The sequence below is a fragment of the Papio anubis genome, chromosome 3 (assembly GCF_008728515.1).
Source record: "Papio anubis isolate 15944 chromosome 3, Panubis1.0, whole genome shotgun sequence".
Lineage (NCBI taxonomy): Eukaryota > Metazoa > Chordata > Mammalia > Primates > Cercopithecidae > Papio > Papio anubis.
In genome coordinates, this window is record NC_044978.1 from 43,767,914 (window position 1) to 43,785,636 (window position 17,723).

Sequence of the window (17,723 nt, forward strand, 5' to 3'; positions counted from 1 at the left end):
GGATTCCTGTAAACTCTAGATGTGAGAGCTTTTTTAAGATTTTGAAGTACTGCTTGAAATTCTATCACCAAGTTGTCAGTGGTAAAGTAGTCTAGTAATGAGACTAAGTCTGACAAATCCCCACCCACCAAATGTTTGTGAGAAAGCAGCTTTCTTCTTTTTTAAACACACAAGAGAGTTCTGATATATGTTTGCCCAAACAGAAGTAATGGACACAAGCTACCTGTTACCTGGCAGTACGGAAATGCTTTCCAGTTTTGACAAGGTGGAGAAGGCATTTATAAGGTTAGAGTCAAGACACCTGAGTTCTAGTCCTGACTCTCATAACTACCTTTGTGCCTTTGAGCCAATCATTTAATGTCTCAGGGACTCAGTTTTCTCACACAAAAGAGCAAGAAACTTGCTCTCCACAGGGTCTTCCTGCTCTAAATTCTGCAAGTCTTCTGATTGATAAGAATGCTGCTCATGTACACCTGGAGCTTCCTAATGTTCAAAGCTCAGCACCAGATGGCATCTAAGTTGAATCTCAGGACATTTCAGTGAGGCCACCTACAAGCAGAAAGAAGGCCCAGGGTTAGCGCAAGAATGGCCCCAGAGCCAGTCAGTTGCAGCAATTCTCGTGAGAAAGGGAGGGCAAGCTGCCAGAGCAGCTGTGCCCAATATGATGCCTACACGAGACAGATGTTCCCAATAGAGTGTGTTCAGTGACCTTCTAAACAGAGATACTTCACGTAGGAAGTGCCGGAAAGGGTAAGAGTAAGAACACTTAAAATTAATAGTAGACACATTTATGAAATAGAATTCCTTACCTCAGGATATGTCAGGGAAACTCTATGCTGAAGAAATGATTCTGGGAACCTCAATAGAGGTTAAATTTTAATGAAAATATATAACAGCCTAAATCCCTCAGTGGTGGCACTTTTTTGGTCTGCTTATTGGTGATGAGGTGTTAGTACGGAGGGTCTATAATATAAGGTTCGCTGGGTACCATATATGCCTCCATCATGCAGGGCACTGCCGGTATGAGTCAACAGGACAGACACTGTCCTTGCCCATTGGGAAAAATGTCTATCACTAAATCCTCACAGTAGCTATCTCCGTTTTACAGGTGAAGGATCAGGCTCAGCCTAGCTAAGTAACCCATCCAAGGTCACACAGCTGCTAATTGAGGGTCAGGTTGTGAATCAAGGTCTGCTCACAACCACTAGACAATCACTCAGTACTATAAGACTGGAAAGAGATTGTGGAAGTTGTTTTTTAAATTCTCTTTCCATCTTTCTGTTTTTTGGGGGCCAATATCTTTTTAAAAGGTATGACAGTTTTGCCTAAAGGTAGCAACACTGTAGTATTTACTTTCTGGGAGTATAATTACTCAAGTACAAATATATTAAAGGACAAACATATGAACATAATTTGACATAGAGACATGAATTTCATTCAATAATATCATCAAGCATTAAAAGCCACTGAATTTACCTAAAAATCACCTAAATCTAACTCAACTTCTGAGAATCCAACTTCCTAGCTAATGCCAGGCCAATGATTCTTTTTGTATACCACAGATAATTTTCTTGAAAAATACCTTTTCTGGGCACCCACAGAACATCTGGTATGACTCCATGACCTAGTTCAGATGCCTGCTCCAACCTATCTTTGGGGCTTTTTGCAGTTTTCCTCTGCTAGTTTCATACTTCTGCACTTTTGCTCACTTGGCCGTATTTCCAAGTCTCAGTTCTAACAGCACTCCCGTGGTGCCTTTCCTGGTCTTTCTACCTACCCCTGGTAGAAAAGAATTCCTCCCTGTGCCTCAGGGTGCCCCACACAGTAGCATCTGAAACATTTTATTGCTATTTGACTTTACTTCACCTGGACTGTAATGCCTTTGTGGGTAGAACTGACTTTCTTTTGAAAGAAAATAGGTGCCAGTGTCTGGCACCTAATAAGTCCTGAGTGAATGTTTTTTCAGTTATTGTATGTTTGTAAATTGTATTGCTATTCCTGACCTGTCTAGTATAAGTGTTCATATAAACCAGTCTTTCTCAAAGTTCGGCCCTCAGACTCCTTGCACCTGAATTAGATACTTATTTAAAAAGGCAGATTCTGGTTTTTTTTTTTTTGAGACGGAGTCTCGCTCTGTCACCCAGGCTGGAGTGCAGTGGCCGGATCTCAGCTCACTGCAAGCTCCGCCTCCCAGGTTTACGTAAAAAGGCAGATTCTTATACCTTATCCCAGATATAACAAGTCAAAACCTTCAGCAATTTTGGGTGAATAGAGCCTAGGTACAGGAAGACAAACGGTTACTACACGCACTGGCAAGAGAGCTAGGTGTCTGGCCCTATCTATGTCTCTAAGTAGCTGTGGGACTTGAACTTCAATTTTTCTCATCTTAAGTCAAATTTCTAGAGATCATCCTTTTCACTTATAAAAAACTCTACACAGTGTTGGTCCTGGTTCTTTGATAGTATACAGACACAAATCCAAATGACATGGAAAAGGCTGGCATGGCCTTATAGTAAGCTTACAGAAAATTTATAGGGTCCAGTTTGTTTGGTCAAGAGGCATAGTGTCATGGAAAAAGCACTGGGTTGGGATCAAGATAGCCCAGGGTCTTAGCTGTATGAATTTAGGTGACATAAATTCTTACCTCAGTTTCCCCAAAGGGATAGCAAGCCCTTAATAGCACTCTGAGAATTAAGAATGGTGGCACACAGCAGTTTGTCAAACCTAGTTCCCTCTCTTTTCTCTTCCTACTTTCACCCCAGTAGCTTCCTTTCCTTTGCCAAGTACTTATTTGCTTTACTTCCACAGAAGGAAGGTGCTATGTTATTAGAGACTTCAAAAGTTGTTAGAGGTAGGAAAAAACTTCAGGGTATAGCCTAAAAACATCAGGAGAAAAAAAATACCTTTAAAAGCTACACACGAAGTATAATAACAGTCAAAAGCAGGTTTTAGTTTTTCAGTTCCAAAACTGGAAATTCTGCTTATTTACTAGTCGATTAACTAGGGCAATTTACTATTTAAACCTCACTTTTAATCGTAAAATAGGAATAATAGTACTTCTCAGATTTTCTTTTAATATGGTGCTTATACATGTGTGTACCAAGTGCCATATACCAAGTTGTACCAGATATTAACCCATTTAATCCTCGTAACAACTCTGATCCTAGGCACTACATTACCCCTACTTTATAAAAGTGGAAAATGAGATACAGAGAATGAGATAGAGAATATGTCACCAATAACCAGGGGAGACAGGATTCAAACCTAGGCAGCCTGGCACTGCAATCCAAGTTCTTAGCCACTATGCTATGGTGTCTCTCAATGTGGCACACGTTAGTTTTAACAAAGTTCCATAAGCACTCAGTGACAGTCATCACTACATATAAAGCAGTTAGCTTATGGTGTGTAATCATCTATCGCACTATCAATATGTAAATGACTAACCCAGGTGTCACCCAGGCATCTTTGTTTAATTTGTAACTGCAGCTGAATTAATTATATTCAGCTCATTCTGAGTTTGTATTTGATGCAATTAAATACATTCCATGAAAATGAGATACTTGGTATCTAATAAAGAACATTATGGTCAGGCGCAGTAGCTCATGCCTGTAATCCTAGCACTCTGGGAGGCCGAGGTGGGTGGATCACTTGAGGTCAGGAGTTTAAGACCAGCCTGGGCAACACAGCGAAACCCTCATCTGTACTAAAAAATACAAAAGTTAGGCTGGGCGCAGTGGCTTACGCCTGTAATCCCAGCACTTTGGGAGGCTGAGGCAGGCAAATCACGAGATTAGGAGTTCAAGACCACCCTGGCCAACATGGTGAATCCCCGTCTCTACTAAAAATACAAAAAATTAGCTATGCGTAGTGGCGGGTGCCTTTAATCCCAGCTACTCAGGAGGCTGAGGCAGGAGAATCACTTAAACCCAGGAGGTAGAGGTTGCAGTGGGCCAAGATTCTGCCACCGCACTCCAGCCCTGGTGACAGAGTGAGACTTCATTTAAAAAAAATGTGTACACACACAGACACACACACACACACACACACACACACACATTAGCCAGGCGTGGTGGTGCATGCCTGTAATCCCAGATACTTGGGAGGCTGAGGCAGGAGAATCACTTGAACCCAGGGCAGGGGCAGGGGTGGGGGGGGGGTGGAAGTTGCAGTGAGCCGAGATTGCACCACTGCACTCCAGTCAGGGTGACAGGGTGGGATTCTGTCTCAAAAACAAAAAAATTACTGATCAACGGGAAATAAACACAAGCCTCCATAAACACTTCAAGGGCAGATGTGGACTTGCAGCCCAAAACTCATGCAGCTGGTGCACATATGATCATTCTCTACTACCAAAATCTCTGGATGCCCCTCCTTTTTGTTGAGAGAAAACTGAATAAAGAAAAGACTTCTTTTGGGAAGCAGTACAGTACAGTGGTTAGCAGCATGCATTTTGCAGTTAGGCTTTAATTTGAATCCTGCCTCTCCAGATAAAAGTTATGTGAAAAATCTACTCAAATTCTACATCTCAGTAGTCACGCTGGTACCATCTTCCTGCAGTCGTGGTTAGGATTAAATGAGAATAGATGGTAAGTGATAAGCAGTGTCCAGTACATAGGAAGCATAAAAAGTCATTAACTTTGTTACTATTTTTATTCTAATAATATCATTCGTTTTCTGAATATTTGTTTAATGAAAAGTTGCTTACATTACTAATTTTGTTTCTATTCTAAGAAAGATACACAGAAGTGATGTTCCTTGTATCACTATTTCAGTCATATTGTTTCAAGAATGTATTAGTACATAAAGCCTTTTCACATGCATTAATTTTATCCTCAACCTGAAAAGTGGATGTAACCATTCCCCCATTTTATGAGTTAGCAAACACAAGCTCAAAGAGGGCAAATGACTAACACAAGGTCAAAGTTATCAAGTGCCAAAATTCAGTCCAGGCTTTCTAACCCTAGATTCTTCCCCACCATATTTTAACTACTAAAGAGAAATAAGTATCTCCTTTAAATGGCCTTATTGTCCAGAATATCCTAAAGAACTCCACATTTACTGGTCGGCAACGGCATTCTACTGTGAGCAAGAGCCTTTTCCTTCTCTCCCATTCATCATTGGCATGGATTCCTGTTTTTCTCCCAGTAGTTTATAATTCACTTCTGTCCTTAATTACTCTGTTGATCAAATTGTCTCAGATTTGTCACAAGCTGGCCTCTGGGTCTTTGTGACATGCTCCTATCAGTTTTCTCTTAAATAACATTTTAAGATTAGCTATTATTTTTCCTATTTAAAAGCTGTAAATTATATGTGAATAGACATTTATCCACGACTTTTCTCCCAACTTGATCATCTTACTTAAATACCTGTCAGGCACACCACCATATCCTGGGTAAATTTCTCATGTGCTCAAAGGAAGATATTGTCACACATGAAAAATACTGCAAAATCTGCCACAAAGCTAGCGAGCTAGAACTGATAGGGGAACTACAGGGAAACAAAGGCAAAAACATACAAGGCAATTTCACTCTGTTATCATTTATATGTTTATTTTTAGTTTATAATAAGCTGTCCAAATACTCCTTATACAATCACTCTTCTTTTACTTTATTCTCAGTGAACATCCCAGTCAGGCAACTGGGCAATTAGTCAAGTGAAGGTGATGTGCGACCACATAAGCCAGACCACGCCAGGCCACTATTTAGATAAGAAATGGCTTTTTTCATGCGAAAGAGTAAAGAACTAAGAACAGCAGCATCTCTTGGAGAGCTGTTTTAGAACCAGGGTAGTGATATAGCAGAATATAAATCCGGTTTTCCATTTTTAAAACCTGCTAAGATTCCAGAGCATGAACATTACAATTTAGAGAACTGGAGGAAAATTGCCAAACACTCCTTTGCTGACCTAAATCTTGATTTAAGCCACAGAACGTGTTTCCAAGACCCTAGATCTTTTATCAAGGAAATTACATTTACCTCTAGTTACATAGTTTTATGTGGAGCAGACCTGCAATTGAGTATTATGGTCAGGCTTCAGTGCTAGAGAAATCCTGCTGAGGACTGAGGGCAATGATAATTAGGAAAGTGGAGTGGGTAAGCAGCAAGTGATTATCTCTCTTTCTTCTGGGGAGATATCTACACCAGGAGGCCCGGCCCGGCCCGGCCTGGCCCAGCCCAGCCCAGCCCAGCCCAGCCCAGCCCAGCTTAGCCCAGCCCAGCTTAGCCCAGCCCAGCTTAGCCCAGCCCAGCCCAGCCCAGCCCAGCTTAGCCCAGCCCAGCCCAGCCCAGCCCAGCCCAGCTTAGCCCAGCCCAGCCCAAACCCAGGGGAAACGAGTCTGCATGCAGACATTCAAACTAGATTCAGCACCAGTATCAAACAACTACACCAATCCCCAGCCAAACTGGCAAATTAACAAAATGTGGGGGTTTTAGCTCTACTACTCTGCAAGCCCTCAGATTTTTACCACAGTGCTCATGGTATCCACCCTACAGCTGCTCCAAATCCTCCAGCTCTGCTTCTTCAAAACAAATAAACCCTTGTTGCTTCCCCATCTCCTCCCCAAACAAATCTCATTTTTTCAAATATCAGGGCAGAGGTTTGATGATCTGGCTAATTCACGCTTATTAGTCATGATGCTTAGTCTTTCCAGAGAATATTTTAATTTTAAGGGGAAAATGGCAAGGGGATGGAACATATATTTGAGAGAAAGCAATCTCTGGTCTGTTCTCTGGCCTTTTGATATCTGGCACCAAAGAAGCTGAAAGTAAAACCAAATTAATCAGCCTGAGATCATTACATAAGCTGACCATCCCGTTCTATTTCTCTCCGTTTTCCAAGTGTCCAGCAAGGCCATAGGGCACTCCCACATGGGGCAAATCACCTGTGACTCCTCCCAACCCCAACCACATATAAAACGTCCTCAAACCTACAAGAAGTCATTGTTTCAGGATGATCCACATGTGGGAATAATAAGCCAAAAAGCACAATTCAGAAGGTCTCAATTATTATTTCACCCAAAGCTAGTCCTGGAAATATTATTCTGGTTTTTTTCTTTTAATTTAAAATATTATGACAAATGTTTTTGTATGGTTTTCAAAATTGCTGTTTTTTTTCAGTCACTTTTTTTTTCCGTTTTCTTTTTAACAGTTGCTGGCTGGCCGGTGTTCTTTCTGCTCTATGAACTAGCAATGGAGGGTGGAAGACAGCTGCACTTTAAATGAATCTGAAAGATCTGAAAATATCTTCTCCTGCCCACCTAATATTGAAGAAATAAAATAAGAAGAAAAATAAAGCAGAAGATAAACATCAGGAAAGAAAAAGTATGAGAAAGGTACTTTGTATGATCTATAGACTACTGTCTTAAAATTTCAAATTAAAGTAGATTTGGCGATAGAAAAATTCTGCCCAGAAACAAATAACACTGTAGTTGTCTAGATGTCTGCTTCCATCCATGTATAATAATTTATGTACTTTTACAATTTATGTAAAAGTAACATAAAGTAATGGCTGAAACAGTATCTATTCATCTATTAATAACCGAAAACAAATGCCACAAATAATGCATTTAAGAACAGTTGCTCAGAAAAGAAAAAAATTAAAATAACAAGCTTCACATTTTGCCTAGGATTTAACACGAATCCACTAAAAGATCTGGGTATAAAATCCTACTCATGACTATATTATTTCATCTGTTTCTAGTAATATTATAGATGAAAATGATAAAATTAACCATAAGCCAATGCCAATGATAAAATCCTGGAGAGGGTTCACTGTCTTATCTCCATGTCTACTTGGCTGTGGGGATAGAAACCTAAGTAGTGACCTTGTCCTTTTTCAAAAAAGAACTTCCAGGCTGAGCATGGTAGTTCATGCCTGTAATCCCAGAACTTTGAGAAGCTGAAGTGGGAGCATCCCTTGAAGTCAGGAGTTCAAGGCTGCAGTGAGCTATGACTGCACGACTGCACTCCAACCTGGGCAACAGGGCCAGATCTTGTCTCAAAAAACCAAACCAAAACAAAAAGCCAAAAACTAACTTCCATGTAAACTGAAGACTGGAGCCCTGAGAGGACTGTGGAAGAGAAACTGCAAAAGCCAGGGGGCACCCACTCCACCCTAAGGCACCCCTCCTGCTGGAAGCCTCTGCAACGGCCTCAGTGGCTCTGCCCAGAACCCAACCTTCTAGTTTAAAGCTGATTTGTATCTCCTAACTCTTAAAATTTTCTTCCTTCATCTCCAAGCTATTAATAGCTACACCTCTCTCCCACACCAAAACTATTACAAAAAACATGCAGACTAGGATTACAAACATATAACTATACATAGTAATATATATGTATTATAGTAACTCCTATGGAACACCTTTGTGCTAGTTTTTCTTAGTCTTGATCTTTCATTGTGTTTTCCCTGGTCTATTTTATCAGTAATTCTTTTCTGTTTTATTGTATGTCTACCTGTAAACTGATTTAAGTCCTTTCTACACTGAAACATACACATACATTCCATCACCACACAGGTTGAAACACCATGTGTTGTATGTGTCAGAGTTGAGTGAGTAAGCTTTTCTGTGGTTATTCCTGGGTGTGTAAGAGTTAGCTGTAGCCTCTATCCAGTGTGTAAGAGTTAGTGGCAGTCTCTGTCCACACCTCTATTCAATTTAGTATACAGTGCTGTAATTACATGCTAACCTTCTGGGGCAGGCACAGTTCCTGAGGAGTTTATCATGTGCTTTAAATGTCTGAATGAAAACAAATTTAGACACACAGGAACACAAGGCATAATGCCTTATTTTTATAGTAAATATTATTGCTAATTAATCCCATATATTTAAAAACTTAAAAAAAAAACTTCAATTAAACTGAAAGTTTTTGTTAACACAGACATGTCATAAAAACACATTCACAGCCGGGCACGGTGGCTGATGCCTGTAATCCCAGCATTTTGGGGGGCTGAGGCAGGCGGATCACGAGGTCAGGAGTTCGAGACCAGCCTGGCCAACAAGGTGAAACCCCCGTCTCTACTAAAAATACAAAAATTAGCTGGGCATGGTGGCAGGCATCTGTAATCACAGCTACTCAGAAGGCTGAGGCAGGAGAACCGTTTGAACCTGGAAGGCAGAGGTTGCAGTAAGCTGAGATTGTGCCATTACACTCCAGCCTGGGCGACAGGGTGAGACTCCATCTCAAAAAACAAAAACAAAAACACATTCACAATGTGGTGAAGCAAGACATTTTTTAAAGCTTTCCACTTTTTTTTTGGAGATGCAGTTTCGCTCTTGTTGCCCAGGCTGGAGTACAATGACGTGATCTTGGCTCACCACAACCTCTGCCTCCCAAGTTCAAGTGATTCTCCTGCCTCAACCTCCCGAGTAGCTGGGATTACAGGCATGTACCACCACGCCCACCTAATTTTGTATTTTTAGGGGGTTTCTCCATGTTCATCAGGCTGGTCTCGAACTCCCAACCTAAGGTGATCCACCCGCCTCAGCCTCCCGAAGTGCTGGGATTACAGGCGTGAGCCACTGCGCCTGGCCCATTTCTGTTTTTTAAAAAATATTAATCTTATTACATCTCCACTCTTGTCTTTTTAATATTCTGTGTGACAAAATGAAAAGCGCACAAAAAGCACCAGTGTGAGCTGTGAGCTGAACTAGCTGCTTTTTTTTTTACGCAAAACTGTTAAATCAAGATAATTGTAGATTCACATGCGGTTTTAAGGATAACAGAGAAATCCTACTTAACAGAATCAGAATATTACAGACTATCACAGAATATTACAAAATTATCACAATCAGAACATTGACATTGATACACTCAAGATACAGAAAATTTTCATTACCTCAAGGATCCCTCATTTTGCTCTTTTATGGCTACACCCACTCCCCTTCCCCTCTTTCCTCTTCTTGGCTCCTGGTGGGAACTAATATGTCATTCATTTCTATAATTTTAAGACTTTCTCTTCAAGGTAAAATTTACCAAGACATGAATTACACAGTGACTGAGGCAGCCAAAGCGTGAAAACATGCATTCAGTCAACAGGTGAAGAGGATTTTACGTGAATTTTAAACAGCTGGCAGCCATCATGTTGAAAATGAAAGCACCTGGAAGGTAATGCTAGGGTGTTACCTTAAAGATCAAAACTGAAATATCAGAATTTCAAGCTCAGATTTAATATGCCCTTTTAAGCTGATGAAGTTCAAAGTGCAAAAGATAATTTTCAAGAACCATGTGAAAAACACTAAAAAAAAAAAAAAAAAAGGGCCAGTGGCAGGTAATCTCCATTAAGGCGTTTTTAATAGCAGAAGATAGCAACTGAATGGTCTTCTCAATATCACAGTTAGACGACTTGCTTAACCAGTCAGCATTTACCCTGGTAAGAAAAAAATAAACCCTACATTTAATTCAACCACTAATAAGTAGCCTTGACTCTGAAGACTAGTAAAAGTCCAAGTAAATAGTCCACCTGTTAAATCATCAGCAGGGTCATAGTCTTCAGAAGCTCCAGGAACTTTCTCTTTCCTGTAAGTATTCACACATTTGCAGAAAAAGAAATTCCTAACATTTTCTACTTTCCCAAAGATCTATTTTTCAGCAATGGTCAAAGTAGCAAATTTCAACAAAAGGAAGGTTTTACTCCTTGCACATTTGTCACTGTTAACTATAATAAACACCAGTTGTAGCAAATGTTTCCATAAGTTTGGTTTTCCTCACTACCATTTTTTTACACTGTTTTACGCTGTTTTATTTATAAGAAAATAAATGACATAGGTTAAGGAAAAACAACAATTACTCCAGTCCGTAATATTATTTTTGTCAAAGAAATAGAGACAGTACACTCTAAAGAACAATTCCAAAACTTGCACTGAGCCGAATAACAAAAAGCATGGACTTCTCTCCAACTTTCCCACCCACTTAAAGACACCTTATCCCATTCTGTCAGAGGGCTAATCTTAACGAATACCAGAAGGAAAATTTTGGAAATAGCAATTTTCTATCTGTATCCAAACATGTAAAATTAAAAATGCTGGAAGATTTAAAGGACTAGCTCATTACCATCTCTTCTGAATTCAAGACAACTTCATCTAGACAATTGGACTTGATGACTTGCCTGGATACCTTAAACCAGTGGTTCTCAAACTTTTGCAGTATCAGTTTCACTTGGAGAACTTGTTACAACAAAGATGGCTGGTCCCATCTCCAGAGTCTGATTCAGTACTGTAGGTCTGTGGAAGGGTTTAAGAATTTGTATTTCTACACATTCATCCATTGAAGAGCACTTAGGTTAATTTCATACCTTGGCTATTGTAAATAATGCTACAGTGAACATAGTAGTGCAGACGTCTCTTTGACACACTGATTTGACCTCCTTTGGACATATACCCAGTTGTGAGACTGCTGGATCATATGGTAGTCCTATTTTTAATTTTTTGAGGAACCTCCATACTGTCTTCCACAATGGCTGTCCCCTTTCTCTACATCCTTGCCAACACTTGATATCTTTCATCTTTTTGATAACAGCTATTAGGTGAAAGGTATATCTTACTGCAGTTTTTGCATTTCCTGATGATTACTGATGTTGAACATTTTTTTTTCAAATTAAATACTATTCAGCCTTAAAAAAGGAAATTGTCACTTGTGACACCTGGTGGACATTACTGTTAAGTGAAATAAGCCAGGCACAGAAAGATGAATACTGCACAATCTCACTTACATGTGGAATCTAAAATAGTCAGACTCATAAAAGTAGAGTGTAGAATTAGAATGGTGGTTACCAGAGGCTGCAGGGAGGGGTGAACATGGAAAGAGGAAATGTTGGTCAAAGCGTACAAACCTTAAGCTAGGAGTAGTAAGTTTTGGTGATCTATTGCACAGCATGGTTACTATAGCTAATAAAACATTGTGTATTTCAAAATTGCTAAGAGTGGGTTCTTTTTTTTCTTCTGAGACAGGGTCTCTCTCTTACCCAGGCTGGAGTACAGCAACATGGTGATAGCTCACTACAGGCTTGACCTCCTAGACTCAAGTGATCCTCCTGACTTAGCTTCTGAATAGGTAGGACTATAGGTACATGCCACCATGCCTAGCTAATTAAAAAAAAAAAAAAAAAAAAATTAAGACAGGGTCTTGCTATGTTGCCTAGGCTAGGGGTGGATTTTAAATGTACTCACCAAAAAGAAATTAGTATGGTGGGGAAAAAAAAAAAAGGTTCAGCTGGGCTCGATGGCTCACACCTGTAATCCCAGCACTTTGGGAAGCCGAGGCAGGTGGATCACCTGAGGTCAGGAGTTTGAGACCAGCGTGGCTGACATTCCGTCTTTACTAAAAATACATAAATTAGCTGGGCGTGGTGAAGCACATCTGTAATCCCAGCTACTCGGGAGGCTGAGGCAGGAGAGTCTCTTGATCCCAGGAGGCGGAGGTTGCAGTGAGCCGAGATTGTGCCACTGCACTCCAGCCTGGGCAACAGAGCAAGACTCCACCTCAATAAAAAAAAGGTTCAGAGAATAGGCAGTAAAAAAGAAATTAAAAACAACAACAAACAAAAACAAGAAATAAGCAAATACACATGGGAAGTGACAGGTGTGTTAATTAGCCTCATTTGATCATTCCACAATGTATACTCATACTAAAACATAACACTGTACTTCACAAATATATACAATTACTTGTCAATTTTAAAATAATAATTAGCTTTTCTAAAACAAGTTCAAGGTGGTGCTGATGCTACTAGTCTGTGGATGACACTTTGAAAACCACTACTCTAAACCTAAATATTCTGAATTTTTGAGTTTTTTCCAAGAGTCATTGGGACCTCAGCAGAAAATACCAAGTTTGGGAGACTTAAATATGTTAAACGGCTAAACTGTTCTTTGAGATACTTCATCAGAGGTAAAATAGTGACAAAGTTCAAAATCATTCAGTGTTGAGCTGTGTATACATGCAGCTTAGAATTCCAGACCCCCTTTTCCTGATTGCACAGAAATAATACCCAGGTGTACTCTATAGGGGTTTACAGGGGGAAATGACTTTTCAATTCTGGCAGTATGAGGGGCTAGAGCCCCTTGCGCTTTTTTTTTTTTCAGATGGAGTTTCACTCTTGTCCCCCAGGCTGGAGTGCAATGGCATGATCTCAGCTCACTACAACCTGCGCCTCTTGGGTTCAAGTGATTTTTCTTCCTCAGCCTCCTGAGTAGCTGGGATTACAGGCGCCCCCACCTCGCCAGGCTTATTTTTATATTTTTAGTAGAGATGGGCTTTCACTATGCTGCATTTTTTTTTAACCTTATTTTTCTAAGACAGGGTCTCACTACACTGCCCAGGCTAGAACGTAATGGCTATTTACAGGCACAATCATAGTGTGCTGCAGCCTTCAACTCTGGGGCTCAAGTGATCTTCCCACCTCAGCCTCCTGAGGAGCTGAGACTACAGGCACGTACCACTACATCTGGCTGCTTCTTGCACTTTGATTTAGTAGAGTTTCTCTTCAGAAGGTACAGGGACTGCTTCATAGTGGTCTCTGGAAAAAGTCCTTTGTTCCAATTCCCACATCAGTCACTTCACAATGTGAAAAATATACATAAAATCTTGATATGTTCAAATTAAGTAGATCTTAGCCTCAGCCTCCATGTTTTCCAGAATTGTTCTATTCTAGCTATGACTCACAAGATTCCTGGGTAAAGGGGAGGCTGAAATGGCATTTGCGGAGTCTCAAAATGCTTATGTAGGCCAGTTTTCCACCTCTTCCCCATTATTTTATTAGCACATATGTTATTAAGAGTAACAAATTCATCTCAGTATTGGTTTTAACTTTTCACCTTGTATCAGAGGTGTAATAGCCATAAAATGACCAAAGAAGGGAAGAAGATGGTCAAAAGGTATAGACAAACTGAAAATTCAGCTCTAAAAAAATGGCCAAATGATGATATTAAATTAAAAGTCAGCCTTATCATTTAACAGCAAACATTTACCAAATTATGCTTGTTGCTAAAAATAGAGATGTTAATAATATGCACAGTGCCTGCCCTCATCGAGCTTTATTTACTATCTTGCAGAGAAGACCAACAGAACAATCATTACAAGTGTGAAGAACATTCTAAAGAAATTCAGGTTGCTAAGGGAAATGAGACCTAACCTCCCCAAGTGGAATAGGGAGATATGTGTGGAGAAGGAGGTATCAAGAAAGGTTTCCCAATGAAACTGACCTCCATCACACAACTACTTAGTCTATTAAGTAATGACCATGTGCTAGACACAAATGATAAATAAGAGTGGACTAGACAAGAAGGGAGGAGAAACAGGCACAGATAGAGGAAACGTGCATGGAATGTTTCCACAGAACTCAAGCACACAAAGCATGCAAGAGTACAAAGGACTAGAATGTGCAGACCTCTCTAGAGGACTTCCCAAGAGCAGTGAAAAGCAGGACAACAAGAGGATCATGTCTGCATCTTAAAAAATCCCTCTCTGTTGCATATGCAGTAGAATTAAAATCTTCCCTATGTATTAATACTTTTTAAGGTTACTACGAGGATCGGAAAAATCATGTGCCTAAATAATAATGCTGGTACCTATTACTTATCCACTACATTTCACTCTCCAAAACTCTCAGCTCCATTTCCATTTCCGGCTAGAAGAGGGACATGTACCTCTGTGTTGAGTTTAGAAAAAAGAACACTGCATCACAGCTGATATAACAAGCAGTAAAGAATGTCTATATTGGAACTGGTAAGGAGAATTGAGCACAGTTGTTAGAAAAAAGGCAATGCTCTCTTAGCCAAGAGTAACTGGAACAAAATGTAACTTTTAGAAGGATACAGCAAAAACCAGTTATCTAGAAATAAATCTAATATGTGCAAGGACTGTATGGAGAAACTTAAAAGTGCACTAAATAATATTATGCTTAAGAGCATACTATGCCAGTCTTCCCCAAATGAAATCAATGAAATGCCAATAAATTCCCAAAGTGTTTTTCACAGGACTTAACAAGGTAATCCTAAAGTATATAATCTAGAAATCACAAAAACGTAATGTTGGATGAACATAAACAAGTTGTACAAAGAAACTCCAATATTATATAACATTTTTAAATATATAAAATATTACATATTGTCATGGACTCATACGTATGTAATAATAGTATAAAAACATGCATGCAAATGATAAGCATCAGATTCAGAACAGTGGTTACCAAAGGGAGCAGGATCAGAAGAGCAAAAGCAGGGATTCCAGTTTACACGTAATCTTTTATTGCTTAAAATGAGTAGTGGATACAAAGATGTTTGTTATACTATTCGTCTTTAAAATCTTTTTAAAAAATATGTCTTAAATATTCCACAAAAATACAGAATGCCTTTTATTTGAAAACCATGTTATTACACAATCTAGTTTAGTAATTCCCAAACACCAATCCAATAGCTACATCAGTAACACCTGAAGTACTTGTTAAAAACACAGATTACCAGGCTATCCCAGGATCAGGATTTCTGGGAGGAGAGCCATGTGATTCTAATGTACAGCCTTAGTACCCCAATAACTATTAACAGCCAATCCATTAACGAAATTGGTCCCAATCTGACGATGAGACATGTAAGTGCTTGACTATCTAATCACTTTCCAATGATCCAACTGTCTAGAATGTAGATTCTAACTTGAGGGCAAAACCACACAAATTTTAAAATATATCCTTTACTGTACCTTTCCAAAAGACTATACATGTTAAAAACTAGATATATTTATAAAGTAATAGTATCAAATAATTCCATAGAAGAACATAATTCTTTCATATTCACCACAGGAAACATGCCACAGCAAAAGTCACAGAGACGATAAAAAGTGCTGTTCTTAAGTTCAAAATGGTTTAAGTCACTGGCAACTATCCTCATGATATACTTCCTTCAAGCATATAGATAGCAATACTGTATTTCTTTCCTAATTTTCTTCCCTTAGAATACAATTCATAGCTAATTTTATCTAGAGAAATGCAGAGAACCATGTGAGACATAAAAAATAAATTTAGAAAGAAAATTTATTAAAAATTAGAGGTATTAGTACTGTAATGACAATTGTCATAGCCTGCTCCCAAGACATAATGTTAACTAGAGATGATTAAGCTGTTAAAATGTATGAAACACTCAAGGGCCTTCTCTCTTACATACACACAGACACACACATACAGTTTCCCTGAATATTTTTAAATTACAACTAAAAACAAGGAAAGGGATTCTTTTGATGTTCTAAACAACACAAATCCAGTACCGGGCACACAAACCGTATCAACATAAAATAACTCACTTACCAGGGCTTTCTACTCGCTTATAGTGGTAGGGATTAATGCAGACCTCCTTCTGCTTGGAACCAAAAGGAAACTCACAGCATTCCAGTGGTTTTAGTTCATGGTGGCTCTGAAGATCGGGCCAGCGCCATACACGGCAGTAAATGACATGAGGCAGTCCCTTCCGGTGGGAGACTTGCAGCCTGCCATCCAAAGAGCGGGGAATGGTGACACAGTTACTTGGTTGCCCTGGGCAGCTCAAGGCCTTCTCCAGTTCCTCCATGGCACCTTTCTTTTTCTTCAGTTTTTTCACCAAAGCATCAACAGCTTTCTCTGCCCATTTTTCTTCTTCATCGCCCTGTTTCCACCCAAGAAGTCTTTTCACAGCTGGACTTGTAAAGGAAAATAAACTTGTCACATTCATAATGACAGCACTAGTTATATAGTCCTTGGATACGGTGAAATAAAGGCGTCTTCAAACGCAAAAGGACAGCAGAAGAGATCTGTTTATTTACAGAGAAGTCTCTTTAATTTCTTAGTTTGAAGTCCAGAAAAGTAGAAATTACCATTCCTAGTGTTTAAAAAAGTAACCCAGTCAGCACCTACAAAAGAAAAAAAAAAAAGGTTAGAATCATCTCTACCATACAACCAAATTTATTAAGTAATCACCACGTGCTAGGTACTATTTTAAATGCTTTTATGTAATACGGTATGCTGTGCACTGAATTGTGACCCCTTAAATTCATATGCAGAAGCCCTAACTCTCAGTATGACTATATTTAGAGATGGAGCCTCTAAGAAAGTAATTAAAGTTAAATAAGGTCATCAGGGTGGGGCCCTAGTCTGATAGGACTGGTGGTCTTAAGATTGCTATCTCCCTCCTCCAGCCTCTATGCCCACACACTGAGGGCACTGCAAGAAGGCGATCATCTGCAAGCCAGGAAGAGAGCCCTCACAAGAGCCTGGATTGTCCAGAACCTTGATCTTGGACTTTCCAGACTCCAGAATGAAGATAAAATCTATTTCTGTTATTTAAGCCACCCAGTCTATGATATTTTATTATGGCAACCAAAGCAGACTGATATATAGCATTTAATGCTTTTCACAATCCTTTGAGCTAGGTAATACAGTTGCTGCCACTTTTCAGATGAGTAAACTGAGAAGCAGTTTAAAAAGTAAGCCACTGCGAACAAAAGCTCTGGGATAAAAGCAACAAAGTTAAAAAGTCCAAGTTCTCCAAAGACACTGTAATATTTTAGATTTAGATTCACTTATAACCTCTAAAAATATATTTCAAAACACCTCAATCAACAAAAACTGAAAGCAACAGAGAGTAAAAAAAAAAAAATTAGCCTAGTATCTCTGTTTTTTGGTTTGTTCTACAAATATTTCTTATGCTAAAAGAAAATTCCTATTATATAAATGTAGTAATATTTTAGGGTATTTCTTCAGTGAAC

General features: G+C 39.3%; 1 protein-coding gene across 5 annotated transcripts in view; it reads right to left on the reverse strand.

Moving 5' to 3' along the window:
* Positions 1 to 17,723, reverse strand: part of SMAD1 (SMAD family member 1) — a 76,267-nt gene that overhangs the window by 26,975 nt on the left and 31,569 nt on the right. For all 5 annotated transcript variants that reach the window (XM_003899235.3, XM_003899236.4, XM_009207647.4 and 2 more), the window contains one exon: positions 16,291 to 16,868. In XM_003899235.3, the coding sequence (XP_003899284.1) occupies positions 16,291 to 16,690 (400 nt within the window). In that variant the 5' untranslated portion in view covers positions 16,691 to 16,868. The remainder of the gene's footprint in view (positions 1 to 16,290; positions 16,869 to 17,723) is intronic.